The sequence below is a fragment of the Seriola aureovittata genome, chromosome 17, assembly GCF_021018895.1.
Source record: "Seriola aureovittata isolate HTS-2021-v1 ecotype China chromosome 17, ASM2101889v1, whole genome shotgun sequence".
Classification (NCBI taxonomy): domain Eukaryota; kingdom Metazoa; phylum Chordata; class Actinopteri; order Carangiformes; family Carangidae; genus Seriola; species Seriola aureovittata.
Genome location: NC_079380.1, coordinates 10,784,805 through 10,807,544, shown reverse-complemented (window position 1 = coordinate 10,807,544; position 22,740 = coordinate 10,784,805). Strand labels below are relative to the sequence as shown.

The 22,740-nt window shown below is 44.2% G+C and overlaps 1 protein-coding gene across 2 annotated transcripts in view; it reads left to right on the top strand.

Annotated features, from left to right (window-relative positions):
• Window positions 1-162: 162 nt before the first annotated feature.
• Window positions 163-22,740, top strand: part of olfm2a (olfactomedin 2a) — a 42,396-nt gene continuing 19,818 nt past the window's right edge. The window contains exon 1 of one of the 2 annotated variants that reach the window (XM_056402274.1): window positions 163-704. In XM_056402274.1, coding sequence (XP_056258249.1) covers window positions 648-704 — 57 coding nt within the window. In that variant the 5' untranslated portion in view covers window positions 163-647. Of the gene's footprint in view, window positions 705-21,070; window positions 21,522-22,740 lie in introns of those variants that run through there. The other variant, XM_056402273.1, reaches the window with a different exon arrangement.

The window sequence follows — 22,740 nt, the reverse complement described above, 5'->3', positions numbered from 1 at the left end:
TTAGTTGACTGTCCATCAGTCACTGGGGAAAGAATATCGTCTGTGCAAGCAGGGCTCTCTCACTCTCTCTCTCTCTCTCTCGTTCAAACACACATACGCACGCGCACACGCACGGCCAAGCTTGGCTGCATCAAAGAGTGGTACTTCTTTGACTGGGCTGCAAGCACACTGACGTGCTGCTCCTAGCGTCGGCACCTTGCAAGCACAGCAGTCACCTTCCAACCTCTGCGACTCTCCTCCGCGCTCCGCGCTCAGTCGCAGTTATTTTGCAGGACGGACAGAGGACTGGCTGACTGATTGGCTGACTGGCTGGCTGGCTGGCTGGCTGGCTGACTGACTGACTCACCGACTGTCCGCTTCGCTTCGATCGCAGCATCTGGGGAGTTTCGCACACTGCCACTGGGAGCGTTTGCTTTCGCTACCCACAAAAGAGTCTATGCTCCAAAGAAAAAAGACACGCGGCTGGTCGCTTTTCCGAGCCAGAGAGGGCTGCCGCGCGTCCTGGTGATGAGGCTGGTGGCGCGCAGCCGACACAGTATTAAAGGAATCCCTCTGTATCTGAAGAAACCGCCCCAGTAAAGGCACAAGAACGGGGGGGAAGAGCAGCGGGAACTAGTGTCGGCCGGGACGCTATCATTTCGACAAGGATGCATCTCTTCAGTGCCATGTTCCTACTTGTGATGTTAGCTGTCATGCCCTGTGAGGTAAGGACTCCGGCACAAACGCCATACACGCTATGAATAAGCATTGTTTAAAAGTTCCTATAAAGCAGCGCTGATCGCCTCCATCTGCATCCTCACAAACATCAGACCATCTAACTAAGAACCACCGTCTTTAACAGATCAGAAGGAGGGAAAACATGATGTTTTTAAGTCAGTGCCAAGACTGTAGCTATTCGTGGTGCAGCATTTAACAGGCAAATTGGTATTGTCCTGAAGGTGTCTCCTGTTATAAGCCTGATCAGAAGCAACGCCAGCACAGGCAGAAAGTTCAACCAGCAGACCAGCAGTTGACAGTGAATCCACCTGAAGTCGGTTCACTTGTTATTTCAGGAATTGAACTCTCACGTTTCTGAGACTGACATCAATCTTGCAATAAATTACAGTGAGTGGAATAAATGGTGAGGACATCACCTTTGTGGGAAAAAGTAAGAATATATAAAGTAACCTTTCACCTTGCCAGTGTAATTGATTTGTGTGTGTGTGTGTGTGTGTGTGTGTGTGTGTGTGTGTGTGTGTGTGTGTGTGTGTGTGTGTGTGGAGGGGTGGGGTGGGGGGCTCTGATGCCCTGGAGGTCGTCGTTTGACAGACCGTCCTGCCTATACCTCCGCATCACTGACACAGAGGTCCAAGGGCTCCCCAGAGAAACACCGTGACTGAATGAGCTGAATGAGCCGCATGAAACGGCGCGACACTGACAGTTTGTTTACAGGATCTCTATGTGTGATTTGTGGCTGTGAATACAAACCGTGCGTAATTAGTGGTGTTGCCTACCAGACCGGCGCCAACAAATGGCTGTAGATCCTGGAGATGTGTGATGTGTCTGAGTGTGTGTCGTGCTGTGTGTATAGTGCATGACACTCGAGAAAAAGCCGCGTCCGTTTGGTTAAAAAAAAAAAATGATGAGCTCTGATGTGACAGTTGTAAATTGAAGTGAAGGACGGTAAATTATTTGACCCAGAAAAGCTTTCAGTCAAGGCAGGAGCATTTGAACTTGCAGGGGTTCAGCTGGTCAGCATAACAGTGCAGTGTTGAGCATAACCCCCGCCCCCCCCGATAGCTTACAAAGTATAAAAGGTCTGCTGATAAAGTAGCTACAGTTCGCCTGTTGTGGAGGAGTGCATCAAACAGGCAGTGATCTGCATGTTGGACAGCGCCCTCTCGCACCTTTGGTTTCATGCAGCAAGTATTTTCAGGACCGCGGACAGCGCCGTGTCGCACCTCCAGTTAAAAACAGCAGTCTGACTCAGTTGAGCGCCACAGACCGCGCCTCCTCCTACGCCGCTGGTGAGTATCACCGTTTGGCTAAGGCCACCAGACAGATGCAGGGCCTTACATAAAACAGCATCTAATATTGTAGCCTGTACAACAGTCATGGTAGAGATGAAAAACATCAGGGATTGAGGTGGGGAGTGGGGGGATGGGGGGTAGATACAGTGACATAGATACGCTGTATGTTTATTAATTGTGACTGTTCCTGTGGATTGAGACATCCATGGGCCCCTAGGTGTTCAATCTGTAAGACCCTTTAACAGTGCAGTTTGTTACAGCTGATATTTGTTGTGGGGTTGGTGAGCTTTTCGAGCATGACCACTGCCTGCGATCACATTTAACTATCTAATGACAACAGTACAGCATAGTATAACACTACAGTACATGTAACATATTCAAATCAAGTATATGTGTGAATGTGAGCGTGCGTGGTCGTTTGTCTTTATGTGTGATAGAGTGGCGACCTATCCAGGATGCACCCCGCCTCCCAGACCAGTGTTGACATTAATGCTGTAACATGTAGAAACAGTAAAAGGCCATATGTTGCAGCATACATCAGCGCCCACAGGGTGAGTGGGCTCTGCAGTTGACCTTTAACAGACGGAGAAGCTACAGTATGTTCTCAGTCTGCAGGAGGTTTCGTGGCTGAAGCGTACTCCTGTGTGTCGGGTTCAAAGTGTACCGTGTCCAGCACAGATGGTATTAGAGGAAGACCAGCTGATTTCATTCGGAGTGGTATGAAACTAGGTGCTCTGATTTAAGTGACATTGAACACAACCTTAGCCACACGGTTACCACAAAGAACGAACTGATGTGCCTCTTTAACCTTCTTTAAATTAAGTGAGTTATTAAGTTTCCTGATACTTAATAACTAATTATACCAACTGAAAATTAGCTGACTTAAAAAAAAAAATCTAATAATTAATTCTAAGCCACACAACATGCTTATCCTATAAGTATTAACACAGCACTGTGGATGTGGAGAATAAATGTCACTATTAAATGTGAAAATGTAGCTCATGACTTACTATCATCTCTCAGCCCTGTCTTCAGAGGGTTGGTACTGTAATTGGCCTTGGGGGACAATTTGTTGTAAGTGTTCACATTAAATATTTACAGGGCTGAAAGAAAATATGACGCCACCCGTCACCCAAAGATTGCACTGCAAACATAAAGAATTGATGACTTCTCGCCTATCTACAGCAACAAGGATAACACTCCCCACCAGCAGGGATGAGATATCCACATATTTTCAGTCACAGTCTCAGCACCATCCTGTATGAAATATTGAAAGGGCTTTAATGAGACAGATGCACTTGTGCGATCACTGCATGTGTTTGTTAAGTACCCATAAAGCCCAGGGGTCCTTAGTGCTACTGATACAGATGGGCACCTGCTTGACCTTGGTGCAGATGTCTTGAAATGCCATGCACATCAAACCATGCATGACAGGACATGCACTGACACAAGTGCATATGCGTCCATGTGCACTTTTAAGTAATGCATTTACTATACATCCATATACTGTATGGCCCACTGCGCCTATGTTATACTTTGGTGGGTTCCACTTTCACAAAGTAAAGAGAGAGATGTATCACAGAAAAAAATTAATCTGCCAATTATTTTCAGAACACTGAAATGAACACTTTTAAAAAAAGATCTTTTCAAAATGTATTCAAGATGTCAAAATTATCAAGGACCAGGCAACTAATTTCCCCTAGATGTGGGCTCCCAGACACTCAGAGGAATCTGTGCTAATAGTCATTCTGCAAAGTGTAAACCCTGTTTAATGTATAATATCTCTGAACATTAACATTGTAAATATTGCATGTACTGCATTTATTGACTGTCGCCAGTCAGGAGTTGGAAAATTATAGTTTGTTAGCATAATATGGATTGTAATGAATATTCTGCAAAACTCAGCATCTTTTCATCAATCTGGTTAATACAAGTAGCGTAGTATTGATTATTCAGAATGTAAATTTAGAGCAACAGCAGAAATTCTGGCACATAACCCAATTTATCCAGGAAATAGAATATGGTCCATTTACTGTGTGTAGAACTGAGGACTTAAATCTAATGTGATGGATGAAATTCGTGTGATCACACAGCATGAGATGATCAGGTATTCTGGAGTTGTTAAACACTAACAAATGTAATGTTAGTGAAATATCCCTTTTATCACAAATGCAGTATCTTTGAACGTGGTTGGTGACAGTATAAACTTATTTGTTTAAAACAAAATCTTTGAATAATATCAGTCACATTCTCAAATGTATTCAGAAGAATGAGTGCAGATCACAAAGACACGTGTTCCACTAATATTCCCGTCCAGCCATCAAACTGATTGAAAAAGCATGCTGGAGTCTGACTGAGAGGTGAGGTAATATTGTTTAAGGGGACAAAAGATTGCTTTGTTCTGTTTTCCGTAGCTGCTCAATTTCTTATTAACTTGTCGGGCATGAAGATTGTTTCATGTACTTGAAAGACGCACATTTAGGTTTAGAGGCAAAAAAAAATAAAAAAAATTGTTCGGGTCCCACTGGAGCAAAGGAGTGCCAGGGGAATGCGGTTATTGGTTTAAGATGTCTGGCCTCGAAGACTCCCAACACTAGCACGGTTGAGAGTGATGGAAATGAACACTTGCTTTGCTGCTTTTCTGTTTAAACAACAAGTGCAGTGGGGGGAAAAAACCTAATTGCTTGTCATTCTCAAAGAGGGAGACAGAAGCCAGTGTAAGAAATTGGCTAGATTTTTCAGTAATTTACTTGATCCCCTCTCTCACCAGGGATCACGATAAACAATCAGTTTGAACAGACTACCATTTAGGACCTTGTTAAGTTGTGTTTCCTCACTCTAGATTGGTGTGATGATTGCACCAGAAACATACCCAGCTGGGGTCGATTTATAGATAAAGCTAAGTACTGTAAAGGAACCAGCATTTATAAATCACGAAGCTGTTTAAAACATCATTTGGCACAAACATTTAGTTTATTTACGTTGTGCTAATTATACAGTACTTTTAGTGCTGTAATATAAGTGTCACTGAACTTAGACAGTTTTATTGACACAAATAAACCAAAGCTATGATAATGCTGTTTGAGAGGACTTTCTTAGTTATATGCCAGCCTGACGTACCGTACATTAGGTCTGATTTCACATAAAAACAGCCAAAAGTGATGTAAAGCAGTAAGCTGGCTTAATGTTAATGCTCCTCTGCAATGTCTCCACATGTGAGGACAGCAAGGACAGACCTCTGCTCAGTCAGTCAGGAACAAACAGCTGGATTGGCTAATGTCCAGTTGAGACGGCTTTAAACAGTCCACTGACCTGGCAGTGACCCTTTGGCCAAAAATCTCTTTTCCTGGTGCCAGTCCAATGAGAGCAAAGCAGCATGATCACAATAAAAGCCCTCCCCCCAGACATGAGTGTGATTGAGCCACTTGTGGTAGATTTCTGTCCTTGTCTCCATGCCAAAAGCTTATTACACAGCAACCATACCAAAACACCGGCTCTCGTCAAACCTCGAAAAAAAAAAAAAGTATCTCTGCCATTATTATCAGTGAGCCTGCCTGTTAAAAGCTTTTATAAATATTGCGGGATGAGACTGTGCAGCTGGATGACAGTCAAAGAGGAACAGAGAGATGCGAGTCTACATTTCCCGGGAGAAAGGACACTAGGTAGCAGGCTGGACAGAGTGTGCTCTGCCAAGCAGCAGCATAACCTCCACCAAGAGAATTAAACAAATGAAAAGCTGCAGGAGCAGGGGTGTAAATCTGCCAGCGAGAGGCAAAGACACACACTCGACCACTAAAAATCACCTTGCCGTGCTATGACAGGTCCGGTGCTGGTCTGACTTACTGACAGTCCTCACCACATAAGCTCATGTAATTAGAAGTTTAAGCTGCAATGCACAGATACAACTTTAAATCCAATACAAGACTATTACATATTCTGGATGCGAGTTCACAGAGCATTTTATCGTCTCAAGTAATGATGTCCACATTTCTTAAGTGCACTAGAACTAGAACATGAGCCACATTTTGCTAATAATATGTAAGCTTAGTGTAATTTCCATGTGTTTCTTGCTCTGGTAAGTAAGATAACCCACATAACCTAATTTCCATGCCGCCCGTCAGTCAGTAATAATCATGTCTCGCACTATGTGGGTGAGAAAGTGAGCAGACAGGGTTAGATTAGCCACTACGGCTGCATCCACCTTCATGCAGTCCCCATTAATATACAAAGGTGCCGCTTCACAATCAGCCACAGATAATGAGGTTGCTTTATGTTTGATTCAGCGCTGCTTGAGGAGATTGAACAGTATGCGCTTGTGTCATGACTGATTAGGGTAGAGCTCGAATCAGTGCACGATAATGATACCACATTGTGTGACTCAGAATCTTACCACTGTAAAGAGATTTGTTTCATGAAAGAGATACTGCTTAAGAAAGGGGGCTGGAGCACAGAGAGCTATTGAGCCTTTGTGCTGTCCGCTGTTCACTCCCTCTTCTTAATGTCTGATGTGCTTTCATGTAGCCCGCTGCTTCATCATCAGAGGTGTGTGTGTGTGTGTTTGTGTGTGTTTATAGGGACAAATAATCTCCGCACACAGTGACATTGTGGAGACTCACCTCCCATTTGGAAACTAAAAAATTAATCCTCAGACCGTTGAACTCTGTTTTCAGGTTAGGACTTGCTTTTGGTTAAGGTCATTTAAAGTCAGGATAAGTGTTAAACATGTAGTGTACTCATAAATACAGTGTGTGTGCATGTATGGTAGATTCGGGAAGGGGTGGTCACAGCATGTGTGTTTTTTTTTTTTTAATGGACAGGGAGGTTTGTGTGCCTGTGTGAGTGGGGCTGGTTTTTGATGTTGATGTACCTGTTTCTGGGTCAGTTTTCTAAATGTGGTCTGTTCATGACTCACACAGGGGTGATATTAGCGTGTGATGATGGCGGTGAGCTTTTTTTGTGGTGCGGCCGGGGGTGAAATGGGTGACTGATTTTACTACTGCAGTGCCTTGGATGATGCACGAAGGCAAGGCAGCGGTTTGTGTGGTAATTGGTTAACAGATGGAACGCCGGGTAGCGAAACGTGTGAGGTCAGTGGCCTGACGCTCAGTCTAACACTGTGTCCTCTTCATGATTGGCCCCCTGAGGTACAGAGGGTGTGTCACCTCCCCAGCTGGAATGCCCCTCTGAACGTGTACATATGCAAACACACATGACCTTCCTACCTGAAACAAACACTAAACTGTGATCTTAACATCCTACAAACCATTGGCTACAGTATACAACATATTACAACATAATACTGGGAGACTTTCATAGCAGCTGTTTCCAGCATTGTGGACTAAATGTCACAATGCCTGTCACCCCCCACTGACATTGACGAATCCAGATCATACGATTGTTGGACGTATTTAAGTGTCATGAGACATTTGTTGTTGAGACCCCCGGGCATTTAAGTGTTTTTATATCACATATCTCAGGACAGGGGAGAATTTTCCAAAGTCAGACAGGAAAGTATGGTAACCTTGGTATTTAGTCCAATGTTTTAAATGACCACTTACTCATTCAGAGCCACAGACAGACCACTACTACCACTGCTCCAGGGTTGTATGAGCTCTAAATGACCTCTGTTGCTGTTTTCTGTCTTGTTGAAAACCCAGTGGCCTGATGTCCTAAAATGACCATTAGCAGTCCCATGGACTGAGCTGGCTGACTCTGGAGCAGCTCATAATCAAACGTCTTTAAGGTCTTATGGGATTGAGTACTGAATGCTGTTGTTAGGGCTTTCTCATTTATACACACATGGTTAACCTGGCAGCTAACCAGCAGCCAGCTGTACACTCAGGGACTGATTACTTTTTTATACATGCAAGATGAAAGTAAAGTAGATTTACATGTGTCCTCTTTTGAGCCTGTAATGTCCCGCTTTGACCCTCATTTCCTCTTCCACGCAATTTCTCAATGTCTGACAGAGGCACAAATATTCTCTTAAAATACGAACGTGTGCTCACATACAGTAATGCATAGAATGCTCTTTGTGCTTGCTATGCTCGCTGTCAACAGTGTACAGAAGGATCAGCTTGACTGGTGGGATGAATATCATCCCTATATCGCATCCCCCCCCCCCCCCCCCCCCCCCCCCACACTTTCTCTCTTTCCTTCTGTGTGACTGTGCTGGAGGGTGCAGGACTCCCAGAGGTTTATGTCTGTGACTCTAAGCAAGAGTGACATTTCTCTGACAACACCCAGAACAGGCACACACATGCACGCGCACACGCAGTCTGTCTCTGTCACACACATTGCCTTTGTCTCCCTTTTCTCTCCCTCCCCTTTGCTCTCTAGTTCACAAACATATCAGCAATGGGATCCACCACAGACAAAGAGCACAGCAAACGCATGGAATCGATACCAACACAACATGGCCGAGGCTGTTAAGCCTGTCGTGTAGTACAGCATGAGTGACAGCTGCCAATTAGAGCACGGACATGCTTGATCGCCTGGTCAGTGCTGGATACACCACCACCGTTAATAAGGGTAACAACACATGTTACCCTAGTAACTGCCACCATGGGACTCACCCAGTGATTTTTTTTTTTGCATTCATCTGCTCTTTTTTGCATTGCAGTAGGCACCTCCTGACCAGTTTTCTGTACGACCTTGCTTTCCCCTGCTCGATGAATCTTTTATGAGCCTGGCAATGTGGGTTTCTGTGTAGAAGATTGGAATATAAATATGGCTGTTGCGCCTAGAGCTCGTCTTCCCCCTTCTGATACAAAAGCTTTCATAAGACTGAGCAGATTGGGCAAGCTGCTACTTGAACGGTGCTCTTCACATCTCTCCGCTTTTATCGGAAGACACACATCCCATATCAGAGGGTGTTATGCATTCTCAAACACCAGACGTAGATTCTCCCTCCACCTGCTCGTTCACATGGCTGGACAACACGCCGCACTCCTGGGAAATAGTTTTCTTTACAAAAGGTTGTTGTTTTTCTTACATCAAATTCTCAGTCAGAGATTTTGTGCTGCATAGGTTTCTCTTTGTAAGCTATAGTTTATAATTACACGTTGCTCACACTAGTGTTATGGAGTTGAGAGCTGTAGCAGCGGTTGACGGTGAACGAGAGGTGATAAAAACGTAAATCTTGTTCCAGCTCCTCAGACTGTACCTTGCTACCTTTAGTCCAGAGAGTCCCATCCTCACCGCCATGTGTGAGAGTGACAGCATTGCCTCCCATGTTGAAAGCTAACTCAATTGCGGGGCTTTCATTTTGGGGAATGAAGGATGAGAGCTATGCGGTGTGGCAGAAGCGTGTGGCAAGAGGAACCATTTAATCGATGTGGTTTCCGCGTGGCACTGTCACAGCCACTCAGTAGGGCCATTGATGAGGGGAGCTCTCTCTGACTGCGCCAAGGCTTAAAGGTTCCAGTCAGGGGAGGCGTGTGAGCCCAGCAGCCACCGGACCCTGCTGCATATCAAGCAGGCAGGGAGAGCTGCTCTCTGCAGCCCCACAGTGAGCACAGAGGTAGCGAGGTCCTTTGATAGAGACACTGCATGTAGGAGAGGGGAGATAACAAGATGCTCCAGTGGAAGGAACACCAGCTTACATTACATTTTGCTGCCTAATTCTAAACCCCTGGGATTTCTCCAAGTCTACAAAACACACACACACACACACACACACACACACACACACACACACACACACACACACACACACACACACACACACACACACACACACACACACGCAGTAGTGTGTGATACTGGATTCAAACACCACATCTGGAAGTGGAGTCACAACTAGAGATGTTGTGCTAATTGGTAACTCAGTATGTATCATATTAGAGGAAAAGTCAAATGGGATGGTAACTGTAGCATTGAAGACATTTACTGAAAGAAATTGGATCCAGCTTTGATGGATTACACAAAATTGGAGGAAAATGATGTAACAGGCTAACTCCTGCATTCATTTTTCATAGATCAGAAGGCTGTGATTTAGATAAGCGTGTTAGTCAAAAGGAACTTTTCTTTAAGCAAGTCCTGTGTATCCAGACACACCATGAATCCATCGCTCATTATAGCCTTTTGACTATTTACTAAGTATACAAACAAAATTTGCTTTTGAAACTGTGGCACTGAGTTAGCCTTGAGTTCTCAGTTTACAAAATATTTTACCTTCTCTTCTCAATAATCTTCAGCCTCAGGCGCACAGAGGCAGCCTGTACAAAGAACAATATGGATTTCTTCCATATAAGCAGTATTTTGCCCCTCTAATCCCTTAGTAATACTCATCCCAAAAAAAGTATGCAAATGTGCATCTAAATCATGCTTAAGTTACTGTGGTGCTTTAAGTACAACTAAGACAAGTGTTCTCCTTTGTGTGCACTACAAATAAACACCAGCAGACACTGTTCATATGTAATGTGCATTGAGTAACACACACACACACAGACACAGTCACGGACTGCGGACAGATGCTATGAACTGAAGATGCTGTGGTGATCAGGGTTGGTGGGCAGTGTCAGAGTACAAAGTGAGAGGATGTGGACTGAGTTTGAATTAGTGCCCAGTGGAGTAGCTGAGCCGGGCGGCAGCATGGCCAGGAAGTGAGAGAGAGAAAGAGAGGGGGAGAGGGAGAGAGAAAGAGAGAGAGAGAGAGCAAAAGACAGTGGAGTTGCTGGAAATGAAAACTGTAGATTGCGAGCAGGGATAGAGGGAGAAATAGATGGAGAGACTGCCTTCTGACTGTGCCTGCAGGGTTATTATCGCTCCCATCCAAACCAAAAGGAGAATAATAATTAGAGGTCTATTGCTCCGTCACCATGATTTTATTCCCCTCACTGGCACACACTCCTTGCAGATTGTCTTTAATTAGCTCCACATCGCTTAATCAATACGGCCACGACCGTGACAAAACAATGACATGTGCATGCTGTCGCTCGGGCGAGAGAGACACAGGAAGCAGCAGGAAGAAAGGATGAAGTGTTGACAGACAAGATGAGAGAAGAAAATGATGTAGAGTGGCATTTCAGTGGGAGGGGGAAAAAAAAAAAGAAGAAACTAACGTCATGCTCTGATAAAAACCTGCTCTCATGATGATTAGAGTCTGAACTTGTTTATCTGTTATGGAGGTTGTGTGCTTGCAGATGTGATATATATGTCTGCATCTTGCTGCATCACAAGGTGAGAAGTCGTAGCCTCAGCTCGGCCGTACATCAGGCAGCAGTGATAGTCCTATCATGTTAGACTATACTGTGGGATGTAATTCAGTAATCCTTGTTATATTTTCGAGCAGCAGAGTTGAGTGCTGCAGCCACACTAATGGCGATGTGATGAATAGGTATTCAGGAGAGGTCTCTCTCTTTAAGCCTTAGCGCCTCAGGCTACTTGGTCCTCTCAGGCCCAGTTCTCATCTTTTACTCCTCTCAGTGAGAGTAACAGCATGCAGTGAGCCTGTGCAGGGATCTTCAGAGAAGAGCACTTCTCACTTGTCAGGCACACTTTTCTACTTGGTGTGTTCTGGATCGATGTGTGCAGCTGAAATGCTTATATCTGTGTTGATTTACCCGAAACTGAAACAGAAATGTACCTGTGCATAATATTAGATACTCTGGAGGGCATTTACACTGTGAAACAAGTGTATCGGGATAATCTGTTGATTCAGGAAAGTGCCACAAGCATCGGTGATGAAACGAGAAAATTGTCAGGTTATTATAGACTGCAGGGGGACAGTGCCTACCTCATACATAAGTCTTTGCTTTTCAAATTAACATGAATGCACAGTTGTTGTGCAGAGGTGATCCTGCGCATGGGTGTCATTAAAATTTAAATTAGTGATTTAATTTCCAGGTGGCAGAAATGGCCACCGAATGTGTTACCCTCTCATGCTCATTATTAAAGTGTGTTTCTGTCATTCTAATCTCCCATGGGGAGAGGTTGGCTTGCATTTTGCATGCATTCTTTTTTTTTTATACCCGAGGCTATCAGTCAACAATGAGATGTCCCTGGAGGAATGAGCGGTGCAGTTGCAGACAGCCGTGTCCTAAAGACAGCAAATGAAAATATTTGTGTTAAAGATTAGCAAAGGAAGAGCCTCCTTAAGGGAAAAAAAAAATCATCTCCTATTCTCTCCTTGTGCTGCATGGAATATTAATGCAAGGGATGGCCTTTCTGATATCATATCTCCCACACTGCACTCACAAATATCATCATTAAGCATCCTAGATCTGCATCGTGCTCAGAGTGAAGAAAACGCTACATAACATCCTGCATCAACCGGAATCCTGCAGACAAAGAAGACACAGAAGTACTGTTTATAGAAACGCTGTGTACAGCACATATTAACTCACATATTCCCCAGCACACGCACACGCACACGCACGCACACGCACGCACACACAAACATCCCACATATGGCGCAATTCACATTTTGGGAGGAGAGCTGAGCTGAGATATTAATGCAGGACATGTCACCGCATTCACCGTGCAGTTTATTGCCTTGTTCGCTGCATCTGTTGCTGAGAGATCCAGCCTGATGATCCAATGCAGCCCCCTGTGGTGAAGCACCAGACTCTGCGGCCACTCTTTACTATCAGGGGCCTCTCCACCTTCCTCCCACCAACACCTTCCCACTCTCAATACTTCTCATCTCACACTTGGCTAACTCCACAGAATATTACCCCTTTATAATATTCAACGTGCATCCCCTTCATTCCCGCTCTGTATACTCATTTTTTTGTTCCAGTTTGTTGATATTTTCCTGTCTGTTTGTTTGTGTAATCACTGAACAGATCAGTGGCTCCTCATTCTGACAATGCAGCAGAGACTTTGCAGATTACATGGCTGGGATCATCAGCAGGGTGTTGGGGGAAGGTACAAAGAACACAGGCTAACACAAGACTGTTTATTTGTACTAATAATCCTTTCTACTCTTTCCACCAGCGAGGCAAAACTCCATAAAAAGCACACAGTGACAAGCTAATTTATTTATGTACAAGTTTCTCCTAACCATTTTTGCCCATAACTCCATGTGGCTGTAAATGTAATATTCAGTTAGGGGCTGTTTGGGGATTTCTCTCCACTGCACACTGTGCCTGTGTTGTACTAATAATGTCTCCCTAATTAAATGTTACAGCTTCTCTGAGCATTAATGACCTGAAGACAGAGGATACAAATGGAGGCTTCAGTGTGAGCTCTGACAAAGAAGCTGGACACAAGACTGCAGGCTGGTTCTGTCCCTTCATTACTGATATACAGCACATAGCTGACGGGTTCTGGTCATTGTTTGCTTCTGACCATGTTGAGAGCACAGCAGTGTGATTTTTTGTTTTGTTTTGTTTTTTGTTATTTTTTTTTATTTATTTATTTTTCCCAATTGGCTGCTGAAAACTCTCAGTCAACCAGACTATAATTGGCAGGATCTCACCACTGGTCCTGTTAGCTTCGCTGTTGCAGACGTGGCAGAAAACAGACAAGATGTAAATTCATCACCTCGGGGACTTTCAAATGCATCACCCATCTTTTTGTCTCTTTTTTAGTTTCTCTCTTTCTCTCTCTGCCTTTCCCTATCTCTGCCTTTCCCTCTCTCTGCCTCTCCTAAACCAATCACAGTCTGTTTTATGACCTTCTTGTCTATCTCGTGTTATTCTTTGGCTTATTTTCCTTTCATGTAACCTACCACAGTGATTTGCTAATCATGGTGATACCTTCACCCTGGGACTGGGTATAAACAGTGAGTCAGATAGAGACCAAATAAAAAAAAAAAAAAAAAAAACTGGCTCTATTTCTAGTCATCTGAGAAGCAACTAGGTACATGGCATCTAAGATCAGCTCTCAGCTCTTCTGCAGGTATAAATGAATACATCATTAATGAAACAAAGCACTTTGCCAGTACAGTAATACGACAGTGGTATGGCACTCAACTCCAGCAGTGCAGAAACAAAATTTAAAATGCTCACAGCAGCACACACAGCAATATTCTATACAGAGGCCTAATGCAGACTTGTAAATATTAGCATGCTTTATCAGTTGCAATGTATAAAACTGAGCTACTATTTGAGGACAAATGAGGTTTTCAGCAACCAGTGTGAGACAAGTTATCATCTAGATGAAAAAAAAAAAAAACTCAATTATTCTGGAAGATAGCGACAAAGCAGGCAGCACAAGTTCAGTGAAGGGCGTTTTGAAGAGGCAAGTGGCCATGGGGGGCAGTCTCAATTAGCAGGCTTTCTTTGAGCCTCAGCTACCTTTCTGCTGGGCTGACAACTCCCAATTTACTGTCAGTAATTACTCCATTTACAGGAAAAGCTTTTTCCTACACAACAGAGAGGAGAATGTTTGATTAGCTTGGTGGGAGAAAAGGTCAGGATGTGGCAGTGGCTTTCTGCCTGCCCTGGATCCAGAAAAGAGTGGGTTTTTGCGCAGCATTGGTAATCAGGTCATGGAGCCAGGAAACGATCATAGTAATTGTATGTGTGTGTGTGTGTGTGTGTGTGTGTGTGTGTGTGTGTGTATCATTATGCGTGTGAGTGCAGCCCCTGTGTGTGTGTGGGCAATTCAACTGGGCACATTTGCCACAGGAAGTGCTGCACTGAGTCGTATTCAGCTGGTGCTGTTGGCATGAGTAGGTGCAGAACAGTGGAGCGAGCCATGCTGTGCTGCAGAATGCATGGCAGCTGATTGCCGCATGAAGTTCTTGCCTATTGCTTTGATCAAGGCTTTTCTCCTGCAAGCCTCAAGCATAATGTGACGCCCTGCTTGTCCCTGATTGAGCTATCTGATATCCAACCATATACGGCTCATTCATACCAAATACCCCTACAAATAATAATGTATGCCCCCACGGACTGTTGAGATTGTAATCAAGGGAGCAATCAGAAGCAATCAATCCTTCTATGAATAAAATTTGAATGCATGTTCCAGCAATATATTCATGAAGCTTCTGAGAACAAGTACACCGAACTAGAATCTCTCCGACACCATGTTTGCTTGGTCGAAGGAAACATGGCAGAGTAAATATTTCTGCAATTTAGCCTCTTTGACGGCACCTGTCCCTCTGGGTGAGTCATTACAAAGGCAGGCTGAGCAGGAGACGCATATACAGTTATTCTAAAGACATCTGCAAATGTCCATTTTACGCAATGGTGCCGTTATAAGAAAATTTTGTCTCAGATTTGAATATTTTACTCAATGTCAGGTTGACATTGCTCTTAATACAAGATCAAAGAATATAATGTCAGTGCTGTTGCAAAACCTATTTCACTTCACAGGTGCTGATAGATTACGGACTAATTAAGAACACAGAAGGTGTCATGGTATCAGTCTTGCAATAGCGCCTTGTGATATATTATGAATGTGCCTCCTTGTCGTCACTCCGGGTTGATTAGATGGGCTCTACAAGCTATACTGTAAAGACAGTGGATGGACTCACGACAGGGTATTGTCAGTGTGTTACAGTCAATACAGCCAGGCAGACACACTTGCTGCATTGATTTTCTTTCTCATGCATTCTCCCTGGAAGGATAGATTCTCACCTGTTAACAGCAATCATTGTAGTTAAGCAGTACTGCTTAATGAGCCTCGGGCAGTTGATACCGTTTTCTTCTGTACATCTGTCTCATACAGTAGTGACCACAGTAAGTACTACTGTATATATTATGTGCATGTCACAGTTCAACCATGTCTCTCACACGACACTGTGGCAGCCACCATTACAGAGAATTGTAGACATTTCACAGCTCAGTGGAGAGAAAGTGTTGCTCATGCAAGTGGATGCAAATATGGAGAAGCACTGAGACACACACACACACACACAAACAAATCTATGTGTGGCATGCAGTATGTAAATACATACACACAAATGCGGATTGAACATGCAGGCTTATTGACTCCCTTGTAAAGGTCCTCATGCAAGCCACACACTGTAAAGCATGTCATGCCATTTCATATACTGTCAATGGCCTCTTTGGTCGGAGTGAGACAGAGGTCCGGCCTCATTTGTGGAAAGCGCTCACTGCTTGAATTATCAGACATATTTAACTGGATATTCTGTGTATTTAATGCATGCAGAGGTCGATGTGTGTGTGTGTGTGTGTGTGTGTGTTGTGTGTGTGTGTGTGTGTGTGTGTGTGTGTGTTTACATCACAGTCCTCTTGTGGTCTCAGTCGCTACTCTAAAATGTGAAAGCCCAGATGAGTTTCCTTAATCAAAGGCCCACAGGAGCCGTTAATAGATTAAACACTCCATGTTGAAAGCACACCACTGTGTCTGCCTGCCTGAACCCTGGGGTACAGCCTATTTATTCCATTTAAATAGTTGCTATGGTAATGAGGTCACGCTTTGTTTAAGCTGATTTGATCTTGATATATTTAGAAGGCAGTGGGCCCGCATGTCCATCATCTAATTAATGAATTATGACTCAGAAAAATAGCCAGTATTCTCAGAGCCAGATGACTCCAGCATCTTTCAGAGCTCAGACGTGGGCTTGGTTTGTGTGCGGCCTCGCTGCCTCAGTCATAACAGCTCTGCATCATTATGAAGGAGGTCTGTGTAATTAGCTGAGGTGTAATTTGGTCCTGTATTTCAGCTGTGAATTTGTAGCTGGCTGTGTCTTTGTGCTCAGCGAGGATGTGGCTAGGGCTTGGAGCTTTTCTGCTCCCCAGTAGTGTTATCTCACTTTGAGCTTGTCCCTATGGCCTTGGGGCTCTGTAGCGCTCTACTGCCATCCATGGGTGTGCGTGAACGCTGCCATTTCTGTAGTTGGTGGGCATTTGCACTATTTGAAATGATTAAAAATGCCCTTTATAGAGCATGCCCACAGGCTAGAATTTCTTCTTTTTTTCTTTTCTTTTTTTTAGATGTTTAGTATAAAGCACAAGGCCATGCATGCACATTGTGTCTACAGTATGCAGTGCAAATCTGAGTCCCAGCATGCAACAAGACAACTAAGATCGCCAGTGAAAGTGTATGAGCTCAGCTTTTTTTCTTCTAATTGCCCGAGGGGTTAAAAGAGACAACAGTAAGAGGGAGAGGAGTTAAAGGCTAAATAAAACTCACGGAGGAGGAGAACAAAAGAGAAAGACAGAGAACTGGTGATAATGACACACCAGAAGAGCACGGAAAATGAAGCTGGCCAATTATTAGAGTGGAAATTATGAGGAATGGCTTTGAAAATTAATCAAAAAGGATTAAATTAATACAGGTTAAATGGCCGACTTCCTCTCTTGCTAATATTTAATGAAAGCTTGTTCTGCCAACAGACTCTATGATTAGACAGTTGATTGGCAGAGCCTGGGATTCTTTGAGGTATGGCAGATTGTGCTCATCGTGCTGATTATTCCCATCTTTTATTTGGTCCATCACTTTTCAAAAGATGCCATCTGACCTTCACTTCCTGAGAGGAATTTTAAGTTGGAAATGTTTCATGAGCACTCCATTCTATTCATCTAAAGCAAATATGTCGGTTATTAATAATGTTCCCCGACTGAAAGATAGACTGAAATAGAAGATAAAGGTGCAAAGGTTAAAAACCCTTAGAGGGAAGTTATAATGTTGGAGTTTCTGGTGCCGCTGTGGCTTCAGTTATTATACATGCAGCAGGTACAGCATGCACCCAGTATTTGGTTATTGCCACAAATGAATAAAATCATGTCAGTGCGCTATGGAAAAAAGAAACATTGTCTCTCAAGTGGAGAGAAAACAGAGTTGAGTTGAGCTAAAGAATAAAGAGGCATGGGGGAAATCACAGTGTATAATTCTTGCCATTAAGGTTTGGTTTTGATGTGGTAAAAATCTATTATCTGAAGACATAAGAAATTCTCTTTCAGATGTTTGTGTCAGTCTAATCTCAAGTCACTACATTTTAAACTACCCTATCTGTGGATGACCACAGTCCCTTTAGTAATATTACAGGACAATGAAAGTATCTTGTGTCTTTGGTCAAAATTGACTATTAGAATCACAGGGACTGGAATCAGTTGGCTGTGGAAACTGCTCTTTGACATGAGCAGAGTCTGCTTTACATCCGCTGTCTATTTATGATTATTAATATATCAGTATATTGCACAGATTTTTATTTAATGATCACAACAAGAAAGTTTGGGTTATTTTGAGATCAGAAAAATAGCTATTCTGTAATCACGAGAACTCAATACTTGTTATTTTCAAGATCACACGATAATTACTCTGTGATCATTAGAGAACCGAGGTGCACGCTCGACCTCCCTGTCACCCACTGTGCTTCCAACTGTGTCTGTGTTCTTGTACCAATTCGAAAACCAATTTGAGTTTTGAGTGAGGACACTTGAGGAAACAGTAGGACATTCTGCCTGTTCCTCAGTTATCACAGTCCGCAGGGTTAATAAAGTGTTTCAGGTTTAGTTTATAGTTCATGTAAGGTTTGGCATGTAGATCTGATGATAAAAGTTTCGGTTATAGGGGCTGGGGAAAAATTAAGGTCAATAAAGGTCAAAATAAGGTCGTCACAAATGTAGAATAATGTGTGTGTGGTTGCTGTCTGCATTCTCTCTGTTTTCCCACTATTTTCTGTGTAATTCATTATTAAACACATATTTGGCAGTCAAACTGTACAAATTGGAGCCACTGGAGGGAATTTGAAGAAATAAATGTGCTGTAGCGATGGATTTCTTGTTCCACTTGCTGTGAAATATCCATTTTACTTCTTGCACGCTGACCATAGTCATACATGAGGTGGCTGGTCTCTTTAATTAAACCCTAGGCCCAAGATGGGGTTTCATCAAAGAGCACCATCTAGAATGATCCTTTCCTTTTTCACTCAGCCCTCCCGCTTCACTACCTGGCTTTCTTTGAGTGGCAGCTTAAATGCAGATACAAGGGTAAAGGATGTCCATATCCATGTTTAAATCTTTGCTGCCACCCTGTGAATATGAGGAAAACTGCAACTCTGGTGCATTGAAGGAAAAATATAGCAGCAGTGAATAGTAGCAGTGACATTACAAAACACAGCTTTCTTCACCTGCATGAAGCTCGTGAGCGGAAAAAAAAATGTTAACATTTAGATATATCTACATAATGTCATTATAATTATTTACATACACATTATATAGATGAATTAGATATATACTGGTTTAGCTGTAGCCTTAAAGTACATCACAGAGCAGCTATTATGAGTAAGGGATCAAATGTCAAATGAAATTAGATCCGTTTCTGGCATGCCCCTGGACTTTGGCATTAAAAACCAGTAGCAGTGTGTTTGTGTGTCCTCAGATATACTTTGCAAATAACCTTTTTTTGCCACCCTCACTAAAACCTCTGAAGGACATTGAACAGTGTGACTCTAAGCAGTGCTGCCACATGCCTTCTTACATCTCCTTGACACTTTCCAATAAAGTGGCAACTACCTGTCACCAGGTTCAGTCTTGCACAACAGTAATGACAGGGAACTGCGTGGCTCTCGGGCTGCGTGTGCAGAGTGCGATTCCGCTGGTGACCACACGGGGACAGTGTTGCTGCAAAAATAGAGGAGCCAACACGGGCGAGACCGATGTGAGAGCCGGCAGGTGAGCTGAGGAAGGCTGACATTTTTTTGGATAGGGCTCAAAAAGCTGTCTCTTCTCATATCACTTCACAGTACGCCCCACACAGAGGAGCCCATATCACTCACCCAATGTGACTGGGTGGGGAGGGGAGCCCATCTATGGCTGACAAAATGAATAAGTCAGCAGACCAGGAAGCAAGCAAGAAAGGGAGATGACCCGGCCGCTTTGTCTGAGCAGGCCATTCTGTCATCATTATGCATGGCTGTTTAGGGGCATAAAACGACACCGTCAGTGGCCCCGGTGTCTTGCCGGAAATTGTTGCGAGGAGAGGCTTCAAGCTTCAAGGAGAAATTCGAGACACCCTCCTATCCCCATCCACTTTCATGCCTCACTCCATCCGGCCCAATGCTGTAGAGGTGAGCAGAAAATTCAGACTGCTATGATTTGGAGACAAAAAAAAAGAAAAGAAGAAACATAGTCCACATCCAAAGGGCTGATCTAAGCTTCAGAACACGTCTGAAGTCTGTCCTGAAATAAGATCAAATCAGGCTTAAGGCATAGTCCCTGAAGTGAAATGACACCAAAATAAGCAGCAGAGTGATTGGTATGATATCTGACACTGGCTTACCTGCTGTGTGCTGAAAGCTAAAGTCTTGTGGATTATGGCAGTAAAACTATACCACTTGGAAAAATAATACATAATCCCCCTTATTTAAGCACCAAGGTAAGGGCAAATCCAAAGCTAGATTTATTGCTTAAACCACCATTCCACCATTCACTGTATATCAAGTCATCCAAATATGCACTCTACAGCAACAGCATCGTTTTTACATGGCGAGTGTCAAGAAGACATTGTAACCGAATATGGTGATATGGTTGTGCCTCAGGCAGAATGGAGTTGGTAAAATACTCTCTAAATGCAAGCAACAGGCTGATTTAGGATATGTCATGAGGCAGAATGACAGATGAGCTGTCGCGAGCAGCCGTGAGCAAGAGCACCGGGCTCTCTCCCACATTAATACCTTCCTGAACCACCTGCCCGTGTCACTCCCCAAGAGCCCCCGGCCAACCTTTAATCTGTCTACCCACCACTATACATTCTCAACCCTCCATCCAGTGCAGACAATGTGATGAGACCGCAGGACAGTCTACTGTGCCTCGGCTGCTCTGGGCACGCGCACACACACACACACACACACACGTCACATAACACAGAGCACAGAGCAGCACTCTGCAATCAGCCCCTCTGTGATCTCCACGCCTCAGAAATGTGTTTGCAAACACCAATATCTGAGTGATAAAAGAACGGCCAAGTGTCAAAGAAAGACAGAGGAAAGAGAAAGAATGGATACATGCATGCAAAACAGGGCTGGCAAGAACAGAGCAGAGGCTGATTGGGAGGGGATGAGACACAGAGGCAGCCAATGCGCAGCTCTGCATCTTGAGGAAGAGAAGGGGGAGAGAGAGGGGGCGAGAGAGAGAGAGAGGGAGAGATAAGGGGAGAGTGAGGAAGTGAGAGAGATGGAAGGAGAGAGAGAGAGAGGGAGGGGGTGAGGCTGAGGCAGTCACTCTGAGAGGGAAGATTCCAGCGTGATGCTGTTGGATTTGAGCTGCTCTCCTCTAACCGGTCTCTGGCTGTCCCTTTGACTGAGCCAGTGGTGTGTGAGTCTTGTAACTGCTTTACCAGCTCTGGGAGCTCTGCTGCTACTCGGACTGAGACACAGACTGACCGGCTGGTTCCCTGCCTAGGCTGTCTGGAGCAGAGTGGGCTTGACTGGAGCCGAGGTCCAGGGCAGGGCAGGGTAGGGCTGGCTGTAGGGCCGTTTGCGCCGGGGCCCCACAGGAAGCAAACATGAGCGTTCCTATGCTAAAGATTGGGGCGGTGCTCAGCACCATGGCCATGGTGACCAACTGGATGTCCCAGACTCTGCCCTCTCTGGTGGGACTCAACGGGACCACCGTCTCCAGAGGGGGCACCTCGGAGAGGATTGTCAGCGTGCGTATGACTTCCTCTGATTTTTTGCAAGTGTCTGTGCACTGTATTTGTTCGTGCATGCTCTCATTGTGAACGCATGAAAGGAAAAGGGAATGTGACAGATGAGAGAGAGTGACACAGCAGAAGACAGAGGGGGAAAGTGAAGAAATAGGAAGATAGTGACATGTGAGTTAACGTGTGTACATATATGTTTAACGGCAGACAGCAGAGGGGCTTCAGAGGGGTTTACAGCTGGGAGCGGGACTGCGAGAGTCCGTCTCAAGGGATGAGTTGTATTAATAAGAGAGAGATGATGGAGGTAGACATGCATGTGAGAGCAATGACTCAACCAAGAGCGAATGATGCACATGTTGGTGTGAGAGTCACATTAAGTATAATGATGCTGAATCGTGGGGCTTGTGAGTGATGGTGAAAGGATGCACTGTGGATGGCCGTGGTAAATCATATTTTTTTGCCTGGGTGACGGGAGGTAGAGAGCCGTTCTGAGTGATGCTCAGGCTGATCCCATCTGTCAGTCACCTCCAGGGCTGGAAGGATGGTGCTCAGATTCAGAGGTGATGGGGAAGACAGGGAGGTTGAGACAATGTTAGAGTTTTGAGCATGTCATATTTCTCCTTTGCTCTGTTCATCTCTAAATCATCTCAATCTTCCTCTCTTACACTAAAACACACTGGCCTCATAGTGTACATACACAGGTATAGAAAGAAAAACAGCTCTGGTGCAGTTTTTTTTAAGGTTTTATATTCAAGAACTATTTGTACACTTACAAACATAAAAGTTCTGCGCGGCATCTGTCTGTGTGTTTTAGTGTGCTAATGGGAGGACAGACAGAGAAATATCAGAGAGAGGTATGAATTTGACATTTCCAGGCTCATCAGTGGTTAATGATTGCCTCTGCCTCTATCCTGAGCGTGTTTTTATGGCACCTTACCCATTAAGCAAATGCCCTGGTCTGCTGAAATGATTGAATGAAATTGAATGTCCCAAGAGATCGGCGACCATCTGGATGTGTGCTTGTGTGCGTGTGTGCGTATGTCTGTGTGTTCGAATAATGTGCTCCGGGTATGTTTAGGCATTCCTGTCTCAGGGGTGAAGGTCCATCTGTTTGAAGAAGAGTTTTTATAATTTATAACACTTCGTTAGAAACATCAATCCACCACTTTGTGTCATCTGAATCATGCAGTGAGGTAGTGACTTTTCCCTTTGGAGAAAAAAGGCG